Source organism: Chelonia mydas, chromosome 7 (assembly GCF_015237465.2).
Source record: "Chelonia mydas isolate rCheMyd1 chromosome 7, rCheMyd1.pri.v2, whole genome shotgun sequence".
NCBI classification, from domain to species: domain Eukaryota; kingdom Metazoa; phylum Chordata; order Testudines; family Cheloniidae; genus Chelonia; species Chelonia mydas.
This window is the reverse complement of record NC_057853.1, coordinates 25,595,551-25,611,187: the sequence shown is the minus strand read 5'-3', so window position 1 is coordinate 25,611,187 and position 15,637 is coordinate 25,595,551. Positions and strand designations below refer to the sequence as shown.

At 38.7% G+C, this 15,637-nt stretch overlaps 1 protein-coding gene across 19 annotated transcripts in view; it reads right to left on the bottom strand.

Moving 5' to 3' along the window:
* ERC2 (ELKS/RAB6-interacting/CAST family member 2) overlaps positions 1–15,637 on the bottom strand; it is an 823,531-nt gene that overhangs the window by 687,375 nt on the left and 120,519 nt on the right. For 11 of the 19 annotated variants that reach the window (XM_043551549.1, XM_043551542.1, XM_043551552.1 and 8 more), the window contains exons 3-4: positions 5,361–5,384; positions 4,341–4,757 (exon numbers count right to left, since the gene is read on the bottom strand). In XM_043551549.1, the coding sequence (XP_043407484.1) occupies positions 4,341–4,757; positions 5,361–5,384 (441 nt within the window). The remainder of the gene's footprint in view (positions 1–4,340; positions 4,758–5,360; positions 5,385–15,637) is intronic. The other 8 variants (XM_043551551.1, XM_043551544.1, XM_043551555.1 and 5 more) reach the window with 1 other exon arrangement.

Genomic DNA, 15,637 nt, shown 5'->3' with positions numbered 1-15,637 from the left:
GTTGCCTACTCCAGGCCTCAAACCTACACTTCTTCTGCACCCAAAATCACTGTCTTTACCTTCTTCCAAAACTATCTCCAATTCTGGGTTCCCAATACAAAATCCCAATGGCAGCAAAAGTTCCAAAAACCAATAAGTCCAAAAAGCCTTTTCCTCAGAGTAACAAATGGCGTCTTCCATATTCTTACCCATATATATAGCTTCAGGTCCTTTCAATGCAATGACCAAGAGAGCTCCTGCTCCTTCCAAATCTTTTAGCCTTGTGTGGGAAGCAAGTTATCTATCTACCCTGCTACTTATATTCCTATTGTGCCTTGTTATAGAGACCTACAACTTAATAAATCCCAGAAACCTCAACTTTCAGCATCCTTCTGGGCTGAACCGGGAACAAGGCAGAGTTACACCTGAACTTTATTTTAAGAGGCAGCACACATTACAAAAAGAGGACATTATCTGGTTGAGTTAGGAGAAGGGAATTTCAAAAGGTTAATGTAAGTATGTATATTTTTAGGATTTTACAGATACAACCTGTTTTTACCTTTTATTTTATTAGCACTCAGTGAACATTAAAATACAAGGTTTCAGAGTAACAGCCGTGTTAGTCTGTATCTGCAAAAAGAAAAGGAGTACTTGTGGCACCTTAGAGACTAACAGATTTATTTGAGCATAAGCTTTCATGAGCTACAGCTCACTTCATCGGATGCATGCAGTGGAAAATACAGTGGGGAAATTTTATATACACAGAGAACATGATGAAGTGAGCTGTAGCTCACGAAAGCTTTATGCTCAAATAAATTTGTTAGTCTCTAAGGTGCCACAAGTACTCCTTTTCTTTTTTCAGGTAAGGTGAGCTATTACCAGCAGGAGAGAAAAAAAAACCTTTTGTAGTGATAATCAAGGTGGGCCATTTCCAGCAGTTGACAAGAAGGTGTGAGGAACAGTAGGGGGGAAATAAACATGGGGAAATAGTTTTACTTTGTGTAATGACACCTCCACTCCCAGCCTCAAGCTGTTTATTTCCCCCCCATACTGTTCCTCACACCTTCTTGTCAACTGCTGGAAATGGCCCACCTTGATTATCACTATAAAAGATTTTTTTTCTCTGCTACCTGATCACGCTCGCTACAGCTCACTTCATTGGATGCACACTCTCGTTACAATGTGTATGGTAAATAAAATCTCCCCACTGTATTTTCCACTGCATGCATCTGATGAAGTGAGCTGTAGCTCACGAAAGTTTATGCTCAAATTAATTTGTTAGTCTCTAAGGTGCCGCAAGTACTCCTTTTATTAAAATACAAGCAGGCTAGATTCGGTTAAGATCCCAAAGGTTTGGGTGTTTATGCCCAACTAAATTTTGGGGAGTTAAAACACTCAACTGAAAATTATTTTTATATTAAGAACCAACAATGGAGTGTATGAGAAGAAAAAAAGAGAACTGAAAATTAATTCTCATCAGTTACAAATGTAATGTTGAGCCTGGATAAGGTCTTGGATTTCACTTATTTTATGAAGTTTTTCCCCACACCCAAATTGAGTAAGTTGGTCACCTTGACTTAACGGTATTTTTCAACACTAACATTTTAGTGGCAATTACAGTGTCAAGATATGAAAGGGGTTTCAAAATGGAAAACTGCATAAAACAGATATTGTATTTATCAGTATCGCTGTAAGTCATCGACTGAATGATTTTTACATTTCTGGGTCCAAAGTCCTCCTTCAGCTGTCTACAGAGTTGGACAGGAGAGATCTGTATCAGCAGTCAATGTCTAAAATAGTAACGAGTATAATTTTTTATCTTCTTTTTAAAGATACCAGTTTTAATTATTGTTATGCTGGAGATTAGATAGCTCTCAGAGAGTATTTTTTTGATTAATGGGCAGTTTCATGATAGCCATCCATTTAGCCTAAATGAGGGAGCCATTAATGCCTTTCGTTTAGCTATAGCTGAAATAATACAAAACACTGCCCAAATCCCAGATTAGCATGGCAAACCCAGAATAGGAGTTGAGCCATGTGGTCTGAGAGGTTTTCCCTGGGGTCTGAATGCAAACACAGAGTTCTGTGTATTGTTTGTTGGAGCTGTGTGTGTCTACAAGACAGAAAACAGTCAGAGGCATCAGAAAGGAAGCAGAGAGGAACAAAAAAAGCCAAGGAGACAGCAAAAGCAACACTTGTAGCGTGAGCCTGAGAGAAAGCCAAGAGATAGTATTTTGAGTGCAGTGTTGGCTGAAAAGAGACTTGGAATTCTGATGAAGGAAACTGCCTCTTGTTGTTTGATTATTAACTACTGTGTCCACGGAAACAGGACTTGTTTACATTCCTTGAAAATAAAACAGGATTGCATCAAAGAAATACCTGATTCCATCAGAAATTTCTCCTCCTAACAGAAACTACCCACCAGACCGCAAATACTAGTTATCTACTGGAGCTAAAAAGGGATGACATTATTACCATTTTTATAGATGTAAAAGAAGAATCACAGATGCAATTATGGGAAACAGAGGGCACACCTCTGAGGCAGAATTGCACCTCTATCAACAACAGGTAACAGCAGCCGCTGGAGTGTTTAAGGCACACCAGAACAGTCATAATGATTAGAACAAACATTGAAGACCATATTGTATTTATGTCACATATAGTAAAAAGAAAGCTAAAGGAAGGGTGTTGACATCATATAAAACTGAGATTCTCTTTAAACATGCCATTCTTCTGTCACATGGAGACTAGTGCAGAAACTAGCAGTGAAAGGATTAAATAGTATCAGAAAGCACATGATTGCAAGTAGGACCTCACCCTGTTGCTGTGGAGAGAATCACTCATCTTTTATTTAGCCCAGGTGCAACATCAAGCAGTCAAACATCAGAAGTAAATACAAATTAAAAAAAAACTTTTAAGGGTTTGATTGACACTGTATACAAGATGGCCTCCAAAAGAAAATACCATTCCTAGGGACAAAACATGGGCTCTACAGATCAACCTCTAAAAGACAGTAATTATTATATTTTAGTTGAAGTCCCCAAACAACAAATACTTTTTTAGAGAGATTAAAATGTAAACACATCCTAAATTATTCATACACTGGTTTCATAATATATCAGAGTTTCAAACTGCTTCCAAAAGTATTCTCCATAAAAACTCCAAAGTTCTTCCACACCATACAGTACTGGAAGACTATACTAAATGGATCAAAACCTCACATGCACTTCCAATTATTCAAACAAATAATGCAAGTTCACAAGAACTCCCCATCTATGACTTCAGAGTAGAATTAGTTCAATTACCTTTGGTAATAAATATTTTTTTTTAAAAAGATATGACCTTATTTCAATCAAAGCAACAAACATCACCTCCCATCACAAAGCAGTATATGAAACCTGAAAGTAAAACACATTCCATTCCTATACACTGTAGCTTTACTCACAGACCTAAACAACACTGATACTAAGCTCCGTGATACAAACAGTGCCAATGAAAAATGAATAAATCATTTAACCCTAAAATAAACAGCACAGGTCATTCTGCCAAAAGCAGATCAAAACCAGGAAGCTAGATTAATAGCCTATAGAGTACAACACAGACTAGCAGACTTTGAGCCAAATTCAGTGCTGATGCAAGCAGGTGCAATTCCTTTAATATCCCATTGACTTCAGACCCTACTAATGGATAACTTCATGGGAGTTTTGCCTGAGAAAGATCTTCAGGATAAAGTCTTTATCATCCACAATGCTTAGAGAACAAAATTTTACTCTTCCTCCCTGAAAAGGCAGGGTGTCGCAAAGGCATTTGCTGTACCAGCCAGTTCCCACCACTTCACATTCAACATGCAATGCTTTGATCTGCCACAGATCTTCGTCTGATTCAACCCCCCAGAAGCAGAAACCTGCATGTGTTAATGCCAAGAACAAGACAGCCAAAGAGAAAAAAAATAAGCTTGCATCATTTTACTCCATTTTTGTCAACTCTTCCTTATTTAATTTCAATATCAGTAGCTATTCATTCTCTCCTCAATAGCTGCATAAGTTTGACTTTTCAAAGAAAATGTATCTTGGTGGTTAAACAGACACTATCAAAGCAGGAAAACCCAAAACGTGACCTAATTTCTTTTCTTATACCTGTTTCCAGAGTCCATGTAATTCCTTACGTTTACATGTTTGTGAATTGGAAGAATTTGAAATTAAATGTTTCAATATCCTTTTTGATTTAAGAAAAGTCAAAAAGAAAACAGATTCCAGTTTCAAGTTTCAAAGTAGTATAAAATATATTTTCAAAATTAGGACAAATGTCCTTGCCAGTGTCCTTTTATCTGAAAAGATTTTAGAGGAAGGTGCTTTTCTTACCTCTCTAAGATGTATGTTTTCCTTCTCCTTCTGGTCTAAAATCACTTCTAAATGATTAACCTGAGATTCAGCCTCGGCCATCCTTCGAGCTCTTTCATTGTCATCTTCCATTCCTTTAGATGGCAAACCTTTACTTTGCAACATTTCTAGGAGCTTTTTTATTGATTCATCTCTGGCATTTAGTGTTTGCTTTTGTGTTTCAATTCTCAACTCCATTTCTTCTAGAGTTTTTCTCAAGAGAAAGAGCTCTTTAGCCTGTCTATCGTGTTCTGCCTGAAGTCTTCGAAAATTCTCCTCTGTAAGCTCAATAGTAAAATGCTCAGTTCCTCGGTTTCCGCTTTCTTGTTGAAGAAGATGATTAAGGTCTCTCTGAGTTCGAAGCTCATCTTGAAGTGCCTGGATGGTCAGTTGCAAATGCTATAATACAAAAAAAAAAAAGGTAACTGAAGGATCTAAATGTAGTTTTTCTTCTGTTAAGCTATTGGTAGGTAAAGGTACAAAAGTTAACAGACTCAGTGATGATTCTACCAAGTGGCCATATAAAAATGTCAAATGCATCTGTGACAAAATACTTGTAATGAAGGTTTTCAACTGCTACTGGAAAAATTTAAAACATAGATGGAAACACAAACACAAAATAGTGTCAGTTACAGGTAAAATTAATGCTTAATAAAACTAGGCAGTGAAGAGAAAGTGAACTGCTGCAAAAATCTCAGTGACACAACCACTAGTACACTTTGTGCCTACAAAGCTTGAAGGTGCAGTATTCCTTGTTTTCTACGTTGTTTCATACACTAGAAGTAATTCTGCCTTCCACTTTTTTCAATGGCACTGTTCATGCTATAAGGCAAATCATAGCCCCCACCATAAATAAAGATTAATTAATTAATTTTTTTTGCAAATAAAGCTATGAACAACTTTAGTAAACAGGATTACTGCATCTCAAACAAACAAAAATAGAACAAATGGTAAGCAATACTGAATTTTGCAAAACAAATTGACTGCAAATAGAGGACAAACCTTTGTTCTCCTGGCATCCAAAAACTGAACAGCATGGTAAATGAAAAAATGAAGCAAAATCAACATAAAGAAAGGTCAAATGCAAGCAAAGAATATTCAACTGAAAGAACCGAATTCAACATAAAGTATTTTCAACAGAAAAAAATCATTTTATGGTATTATACCAGTGGTTCTCAACTCTGGTCCACCGCTTGTTCAGGGAAAGTCCGTGGCGCGCCGGGCCGGTTTGTTTACCTGCCGCGTCCGCGGGTTCGGCCGATCGCAGCTCCCCCTGGCCGCGGTTCGCCGCTCCAGGCCAATGGGGGCTGCAGAAAGCGGCGTGGGCCGAGGGATGTGCTGGCCGCCCTTCCCACAGCCCCCATTGGCCTGGAGCGGCGAACCGCGGCCAGTGGGAGCCGCGATCGGCTGAACCTGTGGACGCGACTGGTAAACAAACCGGCCCGGCGCGCCATGGACTTTCCCTGAACAAGCGGTGGACCAGAGTTGAGAACCACTGTATAATACAGTACAGCACCAACAACTTTATAAGCATTTAAACATATCACTCTAAAGCTATGACATACTCTAGCCAGTGGATATATTACAAATAGATTTATTAGTGTTCCAAAAGTTGTAATTCCATCACTGAATAAAGACGACTTGTATTGATCTGACTGTTTTCTTCTAGATTACCATATATTTCGACACTGCAGATTGTCCTTAAGTATTCTGTACCTCCATACTCTGCCTGCATAAAGTGGTTTTCTATTCACTGATAGCTTGCAGTCCTTATTGAAGGCAGAGTCAGCAGGAGATTTGCCTAAATGAAGACTAGATTTGGCCACAAGTAATTGTCCCAAATTATTATAGTTTATGGTATCATTTCAGATCATATTATTATTTGCAGATTTCACAGCAGTTACTACTTCCCCTATATTCATGAAATTGTCTAAACAATGTACTAAATTTCATAAAAATATAAACTTTTAGATAGTCATATGATCCAAAGTAAAAGCTTTTCAATCTCAGCAGCATATCAGTGAGATTCTGATAATTTTGGAAACATGGCACCATATATTTTAATTCTAATGCACTTTCTGAAGCGCCTCAACTTCTCATATAAAATCACTGATAAGTAGGGCTGTTGATTAATCACAGTTAACTCACATGATAAACTCAAAAAAATTAATCGTGATTAATCAGTTTTAATCGCACTGTTAAACAATAGAATACCAATTGAAATTTATTAAATATTGTGAATGTTTGATATTTTTCAATTATATTGATTTCAATTACGACACAGAATACAAAATGCACAGTGCTTGCTTTATATTATTATTTTTATTACAAATATTTGCACTGTAAAAATGATAAACAAAAGAAATAGTATTTTTCAATTCACCTCATACAATTACTGTAATGCAATCTCTTTATCGTGAAAGTGCAATATACAAATGTAGATTTTTTTTATACATAACTGCACTCAAAACCAAAACAATGTAAAACTTTACAGCCTACAAGTCCACTCAGTCCTACTTCTTGGTCAGCTAAGCACTAAGACAAACAAGTTTGTTTACATTTACAGGAGAAAATGCTGGCCACTTCTTATTTACAATGTCATCTGAAAGTGAGAACAGGCATTTGCATGGTAGGGCGGCCAACTTTCTACTCACACAAAACTGAACACCCTTGCCCCGCAACTGCCCCACCCCTTCTCTGTGGTCCCACCCCCCACTCACTCCATCCTCCCCCACTCCCTGTCTCTCCCTCGCTCTCCTCACCCTCTCTCACTCGCTCATTTTCACTGGGCTGGATCAGGGGGTTCGGGCACAGGAGGGGGTGAGGGCTTTGGCTGGAGATGCAGGCTCTGAGGTGGGGCCAGAAATGAAGAGTTCGGGGTGCGGGAGGGGGCTCTGGGCTGAGACTGGGGTTGGGATATGGGAGAGGATACAGGCTCTGAGCTGGGGATGCGGCTTCCGGGGTGCAGAAATGAGGGGTTCAGGGTATGGTAGGGGGCTCTGGCCTGGGGCAAGGGGTTAGGGTGCGGGGGAGGACTCTGGCTGCAGGCTCTGGTGTGGGGCCGAGGATGAGGGATTTGGGGCTCAGGAGAGTGCTCCAGGCTGGAATCGAGGGGTTTAGAGGACAGGAGGGGGATCAAGGCTCGGACAGGGGGTTGGGGTGTGGGAGGGGGTCAGAGATGCAGGCTCTGGGCAGTACTTACCTCAAACAGCTCCCGGAAGCAGCGGCGTGCCCCCCCTCCAGCTCCAACACGGAGGCGTGGCCAGGCAGCTCTGCGCGCTGTCCCATCTGCAGGCACCACCCCCGCAGCTTCCGTTGGCCATGGTTCCCAGAGCCAGCGTTTGGGGCAGGGGCAGAGTGAGGAGCCCCCCGGCTGCCCCTACACATAGGAGCGGGAGGGGGGGCATACTGCTGTTTCCGAGAGCCGTGCGGAGCCATGGCAGGCAAGAAGCCTGCCTTAGCCCCGCTGTGCCGCCAACCAGACTTTTAACGGCACAGTCAGCAGTGCTAACCGGAGCTGCCAAGTTCCCTTTTCGACTGGATGTTCCAGTCAAAAAACAGACACCTGGCAATCCTATCACATGGCACTTTTGTAGCCGGCATTGCAAGGTATTTACGTGCCAGACATGCTAAACATTCGTATGCCCCTTCAAGCTTTGGCTACCATTCCAGAGGACATGCTTCCATGCTGATGATGCTCGTTTAAAAAAAATAATGCATTAATTATATTTATGATGGAACTCCTTGGGGGAGAATTGTATGTCTCCTGCTGTTTTACCCGCATTCTACCATATATTTCACATTATAGCCTTCTCAGATGATGACCCAGCACATGTTGTTCCTTTTAAGAACACTTTCACTACAGATTTGACAAAAAACAAAGAAGGTACCAATGTGAGATTTCTAAAAATAGCTACAGCACTAGACCCAAGGTTTAAGACTCAGAAATGAATTCCAAAATCTGAGAGGGATGAACTGTGGCACATGATTTCAGAAGTTTTAAAAGAGATACACTCTGATGCTGAAACTACAGAACCCGAACCACCAAAAAAGAAAATCAACCTTCTGCTGGTGGCATCTGACTCAGACGATGAAAATGAACATGCGTCGGTCCACACTGCTTTGGATGGTTTTCGAACGGAACCTATTATCAGCATGGATGCTGTCCTTTGGAATGGTGGTTGAAGCATGAAGGGACATATGAATCTTTAGCACATCTGGCACGTAAATATCTTGTGACGCCGGCTACAACAGTGCCATGCGAACGCCTTTTCTCACTTGTCATGGTGGTCTCACTGAAGGGGAAACCCTGCTTTGTCCCTGCGGCCCTGATGGATGCATGAGAAAGATATCACAAATCAGGCCCACCTAAAGCCTAATACAGCTATTTGCATTTTCTTATTGTACATAAAAGTGACAGGAGTTTTTATCATTTTGTTCGGGCAGGCTGCACCTGTAGGGTGAAACCCCCTACTCTTGAAAATGCCTGATCTAGAATGTAGGATTTTTGTGTGTTTCTACATTCAGCTAAGATTTTACACACACACCCCTCTAAAAGCACCATCTGCAGCTAATATTTTGATGTTATGGGACACCTGAAAGGCCACCTTGCACTATCATATTATCTCTTCACACTGTGAAAAGAAATGGAATAAAGTTGCCCTATATGTTATGCCCTGTGTTTTAGGGCACAGACATATAAAATTTGCCAGTTGGTACCAAACCTTTAGTCCATCAATTCCAGTATCCTGCCTCCAGCAGTGATACTTCAAAGGAAGGTGAAAAAATCCTATTACACAGCTGACCAATTGCACAATGCTGCACAAAGTGGAAAAATTATCTTCTGACCCCTTAGGTGACCAGCCTGCATCCTGAACCATGGGATTTGGTTTCTTTCTTACTTTGGGGGACATAATAGCAAATCTTGTTATTGTTAAGAAAATTATTCAGTCCTTTTAAAAATCCAGCCACAGTTAAACTGTATTACTTCCTAATCCACTGAACCCAGTCTCACTATACACTGTCGAGAGTAGTGATAGTTCCTTTTCCAAAACTTTACTATAATCTCTTGCTGTCAGATAGTTTTTGGCCCCTTTCCATATACTATATTCTTTGTAATACATATTTAGTGTATTGTAGTCAATCCCTAAAGCATGGGAGAATATTAATCAATTCAGAGCATTCTTTGCATATAAAATCCGTTGATACAAGTGTCAAATATCCCTCCAGGTTTCTTACATGGAAGCATGATCTACTTCTTTCGTGGTCAGTGAACTAATTTTAGTACTTTTGAATTCATCCTGCTCCTAAAACGTGATCCTGTTCTGAACAGAGCTGGTTGAATACTCTGTTCAGTGAATAATTGCTGTTATTTGTCAAATAATGTTATTAGGTTTTCAAACATCTCTGGTTTGGCACATCTCCTGTGAAATAACATGCTCCTTCAATTCCTATTTTATCAATAGGAACTCAGAGCATGCAGCATCATGAAAGACGTCTTCAGCATATCACAGGACCTTGCAGAACCCTCTTAGTAAAATATTTTTATCCGTATCTTCTCAGAATTGGTTAATCAATATTTTTCCCCTTACTGGTAGAATCAGTCCCATACTCATGGATTAAATCCTGTAGTCCTTACTCAAGCAATACAAATGATTTCAAAAGCAACCAGTTGCTGTAAGAGGAATGTTTGCTGTGAACAACTGCTTTCGGATGTTATAAAATACACTGGAGAAAAGGACATTTATAAAGTTGAAATATCAAACAAAATGTTAACAGCAAGTACACATACATGCACCAAAAAATTAACAAATGGCCAGCAGCCAGACAGTTCCTCAGATCCCAAAATAGCTTTATATAAAGAATGTGTATCATTAAAACAATCATCATCATCACCACCATCATAACAAAATACTGATGCCACGGGTGTCTTCAGACTGCAACAAGGTATGGTTTCTGAGGGTATGTTTTTAAACAATTAGTCATCCTTCTTTCTTGTACCTTTGGAAAAATACAGCATGATTTCTAAGGCAAGCATTTCTAGGATAAGCATTTTTTTCAAGAACCAAAATTCTCCAACCTTCACTCACTGAATAGTACTTTACTGAAGACTATTTGAAAAGTAAGGTGCTTCCACTGTGAGTAAGGATGGGAGAATCTGGCCCTAACTGAATAAAGTTAGCAAATTATATAAATAGGTAGAAACAAAAAATGTATAAAGAACAGAGTCCAAGAGTCAGGATTAGATTAATATAGGCACACTAATTAAAATTTTCAAACTTTGATGTCTAACATTAAGTATCTAACTAGAAGTAGCTTGAGTTTTAGAGGTGCTGAGCAGTCTAATGTTAGGTATCCATGTTTTAAATTTTTTTCTTCTGCAATTAAAGTAACAACATCCAGGGCAGGGACCATATTTTTATTCTATGTTTATACAGTGTCTACCAAGTGGAGTCCTGGTCTACTAGGACCCCTACTAGGCACTGCAGTAATACAAATAAATAATACCACCACCACCAATATGTGGTGGTTGGAAGGGTGGGAGGGAGAAAAAAAACAAAAAAAAACTTACCCTTTTTTTTAATCTGCAAAGATGTCTCATTTTACTTCTCTGTCATACTTAACCTCATCTGTTCTCCTTCAGAACAGAAGTGCTTAGCACTGCTTTAGGGAAGCTTTCTAGGATATTTGGGTCCCTAAAGTAAACCTTACTCCTGATATGATTTCTCACAACCTAAAAGTCAACACAATCAATCCCTTTGGATTTAGATTCCAAATGCCTGTTGTCTACGAAAGATGCTCAGAATCTGAATCTTGCAGTTACTCCCGGCAACCTTCTGAAGTCAGAGAGCAGGATCCCCAGGAGTTATTTTATCACAGCAGTAAATGATTGACCAGAATATTAAGGACATTCAAAAGCACTCAAGCCTCTTCAAAGAACAAGGAAAAAGAACATGACAAAAAGCATTGTAAATGAACAGTTTAGGATGAAAATTAAACTAAACCCTTCCCATCCCTTCCTGGCCTTCAAGAAAGCAAGTTTCCTATCTGCTCCCCAACTCTGTATCTGAGGATGAGAATCAACCTGCAGTTCCACTAAGGTGCTGGAGGAGACTCCTGGAAACCCCTTGCTAAAAGTCTGCCCTGCTTCTAATGGGGTTCACCTCCCTATCTGAGTCCTGCTAAAGCAATCCTGCAAAAGATTACTAAAACCTGGATATTGTAAGTATACCTCTGAAATAAAAAAAACTTGCTTTCACAATGTGCCAAGTATTTTCAATATTGTTTCTGCAGAAGAGATACTTACATACATTCTTATATTTCAAATTATACAAGTTGAACATTGTGCTGTACTATCAATATACTCATATAGTTTTCTTAGAGCTGATTTGAAATTTTTGAACCTTGCTTTTCAAAAGGAATACCAAAAATGTTCAGGTTTTTATTTTCCCATTTTCTGACCAGCTCTAGATTTTATGAACAAAGTGCAAACACTTCCAGGGATGTGCAGCTTAGTTTACGTTTAATTTGCCAAATAGCATTGCCTCCCTCCTTAGCTATAATTATGATTAATATTCTAGATATGGTTTATTTCATGCCTGGATACCACAGCAGTTGGTTGATAGATGGATTAGGCTGATTAAATAAAGCATTTTTGTTTAGATTCCACAACCTCTCATTCCAGCTCTGGGGTTTATCAAAAGCTAAACAGGTAAAATTTTATGGGTACCAGGGGTTGCCAGGGCTCACCTCTAGGCTTGGCAGTTCATAGCCCCAGCACCGCTGGGCTTGCTGCATCAATTATGAATGTAAAAAAAATTGCTTGAGCCCTGGCACTACTTTCATTACAAATTAAGCACTGCTTTGGACACTCTAACAGGGAATTTCATGATTTGTGTTTGTTGCTTGTCAGCTTGAAGTAGTTCTACTCCTATTGACTTCACTGGAATTACTCCTGCAGTTTTCATCCTTAACAAACCAAAAAAAAGTCCCATTCAAATAACAAAAATCTTTATTTTTACTTTTATATTGTCTTGCCCAATCCCCTTCAAACCTCTCAAAATTTCTTCTGTGGGCTGAGGTCGTCCAGGGCAAATGGAGCTTTTCTGTTAAACTGAGAGGAGAGACTAAAATAGGGTTTTAATGGAAAACCTCCTCCACCTGAAAAAACTGCTATTGAACAACTCATTTAAATCAAAGAGCACCAATTAAAGAGAATAATAGGGAAAATAAGAAAATTATTATTCAGAGCAGGGGATCCATCTTAACCTTTTAAGTACTTCATAACCTGCTGAAGCACTTTTGCTAGAAATGTGATTAAAATGACATTTAGATAGCAATGAAATCTTTCAGAAGTACATATTTACTGTTTAAAATGTGGGCACAGTCTTCAAAAGACTGAATTTATATTTTTTCAGCAATTTGTTACTCTATTAAAATAATTCATTTTAACTTTAATATATATTCAGATATATCTTAATATGAATCTGTTATATTATATTTGTCAATCAACATTATGTTTGGCCTATATAAAATAGATTTTAAAATAGCCTTTGCTTCAGAGAGCTTAAAATCTAGAGAATACACAGAGAAAGACGGGACAAACTGGGAAGTTCAGATGAAAGAGTCAATTACATAATTTTTTTTAAAATCAAAATGTCTTTTCTCTGTTTGTGGGCCACATGGCAGAAGTTGGAACAGGAGGAGAAATTTGAGCGAGGAGAGCAATGGAGGCCTGCAACAGAGTTTTTTTCCTACAGCGGAGCAGCATGTAAGAATGGACAAAGATTCAGAGGCAGATCCCCTTTTAGGATCAAGGCCACAAAATGGCAATACAACATATTTAGTATTAAGAAAAAGAAAAAAATCAAGCAATACCTTTCAATGTACATAGCAGGTTTGTCATTTTTTTTTTGGTTTCCAACAGCCATTATAATAAGTTGGCTGTTTAATAAATAATAATAGTAATCAATAAAAATAGTAATAACTACTTATTTTACACAGCACCATACTGCATGAAGATTCCCCAAATGTTCTGAAAACCATATATAGGAAACACGTTATCCATGCTGCCACCATACAGTCATCTATATGGGTTGAAACATGACAATTGCTGAACAGTGAACACTATATAATGGTTTAGAACAGGTCAGGAAAGACACCTCATCCAATGTAATTTTAGTTAATCACATTGGAATTTAGCCAGAACATTAATGTTTAATACCCCTATTATTGTGAAAAGTGCATCGATGGCTCAATAATTCTAAGTGATTAGCACCTCTGCTTTATGTTTCATCTAAAAGACAAAAACCGGCCAGTTTTTCTACCAGCAAGATCAAATAAATGTTGTCTTAATATTTTTTAATTGGATAAGGTCTACCTCTAATCTCATGTTAACCAAAGTCACTATTAAAAATTATTTCTGTCATCATTTTCTGCAAGTAGGTTCTGTTCTAGTGTTTCCATTCTAACGTTTCCAACTAAGAAAAAAAGGCAGTATATTTCTGGGGATTTTTTTTCTCTTTTCTGGTGTTAGCTGTTAATCAGGTTTCATCTTCATGCCTTAGAACAAGCCTTAGAACTCTCAAAAAGGCACTCCCTTGCCTTGGCCTATTGCTTAAATACAAGTTTGTTTTAAGGCAATCACTTGTGAGTTTTCAAGCCATAGACATGTAATATTAAATACTCTGGAGTGCCAACAACTACAACTCCTTCCATTCAACCACCCTCTGAAGTCAAATTGTCAGCGTCTTATTACAAATCACTTGACAGACATGATGCAAGTCTCAGAAAATAACTTTTTTGCTAGCATTAATAGGTTGACTCCATGTTAAATCGCAAACAGACAGAAAGATTACCTACTGAATTACTATTCCTTTAAGAAAATACGATGTACAACAGATTTACAAAGAACAACAATCCAGCATGCTACTGCATTAAGCTCATATATTAAAAGTGCTAATGGGAAAGGGCAGATTAAACTCAGTTGTGGAATTAGCATCTCAGAAATCTCAAATGGGAGGAGGTAAAAATACTGGTTCTGTGTGAGCAAATGTTCAAAGAATTTTCAAGGACTGTTTATAATTCAAATATTTCAATCCTTTTTAACAACCAAAAAATTAAGATTTCTGATAAAGCGAGCTGAATTTTTCAAAAAGTTGTTGCCACTTTTTAAAAAAATGACAATAAACTGGCTAAAGCCATTACCCACCTGGAGGAATAAAATATGATTTCACATGTAGAAATAAATGGAGTGTAACTTTCCCAGGAAGCTTACAATTACAACCGATGGTATCAGATGATCCTCATCCTCCTAAAAATGAATTATGCTAGGGGTGTCTGATCTAGTTTGCATTGCAGTCAGTACTGAGATTCCCGATGATTTCAGTAGCCTGAAAGCTGTTTTATAATCAACTTCAATCAGGTCTTATAACATGAGGGCAATAAATCACATTCTCTAAACTATTATATTCCATAGTCTTATTTACGCCATTAAAAGCTGTACATATATTAGTATTGGCTATAATATTATAATTATAATGTGGGTCCAGGGGCAGAATAGGCCTACTGCTCCTCCTGCATGTCATAAGAGGCAACTAAAAAGGGGCTGCCTGGAGAAGAATGGGCTCCAACAGGTTAGAAATTTGACCAAGACACACCATATGATGAGCAAGTCAACCATGTCCATACCAGATTGGTCGCAGCCTGAGTTAATAATGACCGTGTCATCCGTATCCCACCAGGGCAGACGTGACAAGTATATTACTGGTGTAACCCCAACAAAGAGAATCCGTGGAAGAGATAACATCATCATAGACATATGGAATGTAGGGACACTGAGACAATAGGGAGGTTGAAAGAACTCACGTACGAAATGGAACAATATACCTGGCACCTCCTAGGAATCTCTGAGGTCAGACAGAAGAACTTTGGAGAGGCACTAATGGAAGAAGGCCACTCTATGACAGTGGAGAGGACAAACATGTCAACAGCGTAGGATTTCTTATGCATAAAGATATCAAAAAATCAGTATTAGGATGCCGTCCAACGTCCAGCAGGGTTATTTCCATCCATCTAAAGGCAGTACGGTTTAATATCACAGTGGTACAAGTCTACACCCCTACAACAGACTATGATGATGAGCAAATTGAGGATTTTTACAATCAGCTCCAAGACATCATCAATAAGGTACACAAGAAAGATATCCTGATTGTACAGTGAGATTGAAATGCTAAAGTGGGTACTGATGCACAGGCAGATTGGCGAGATTATTATGGCCA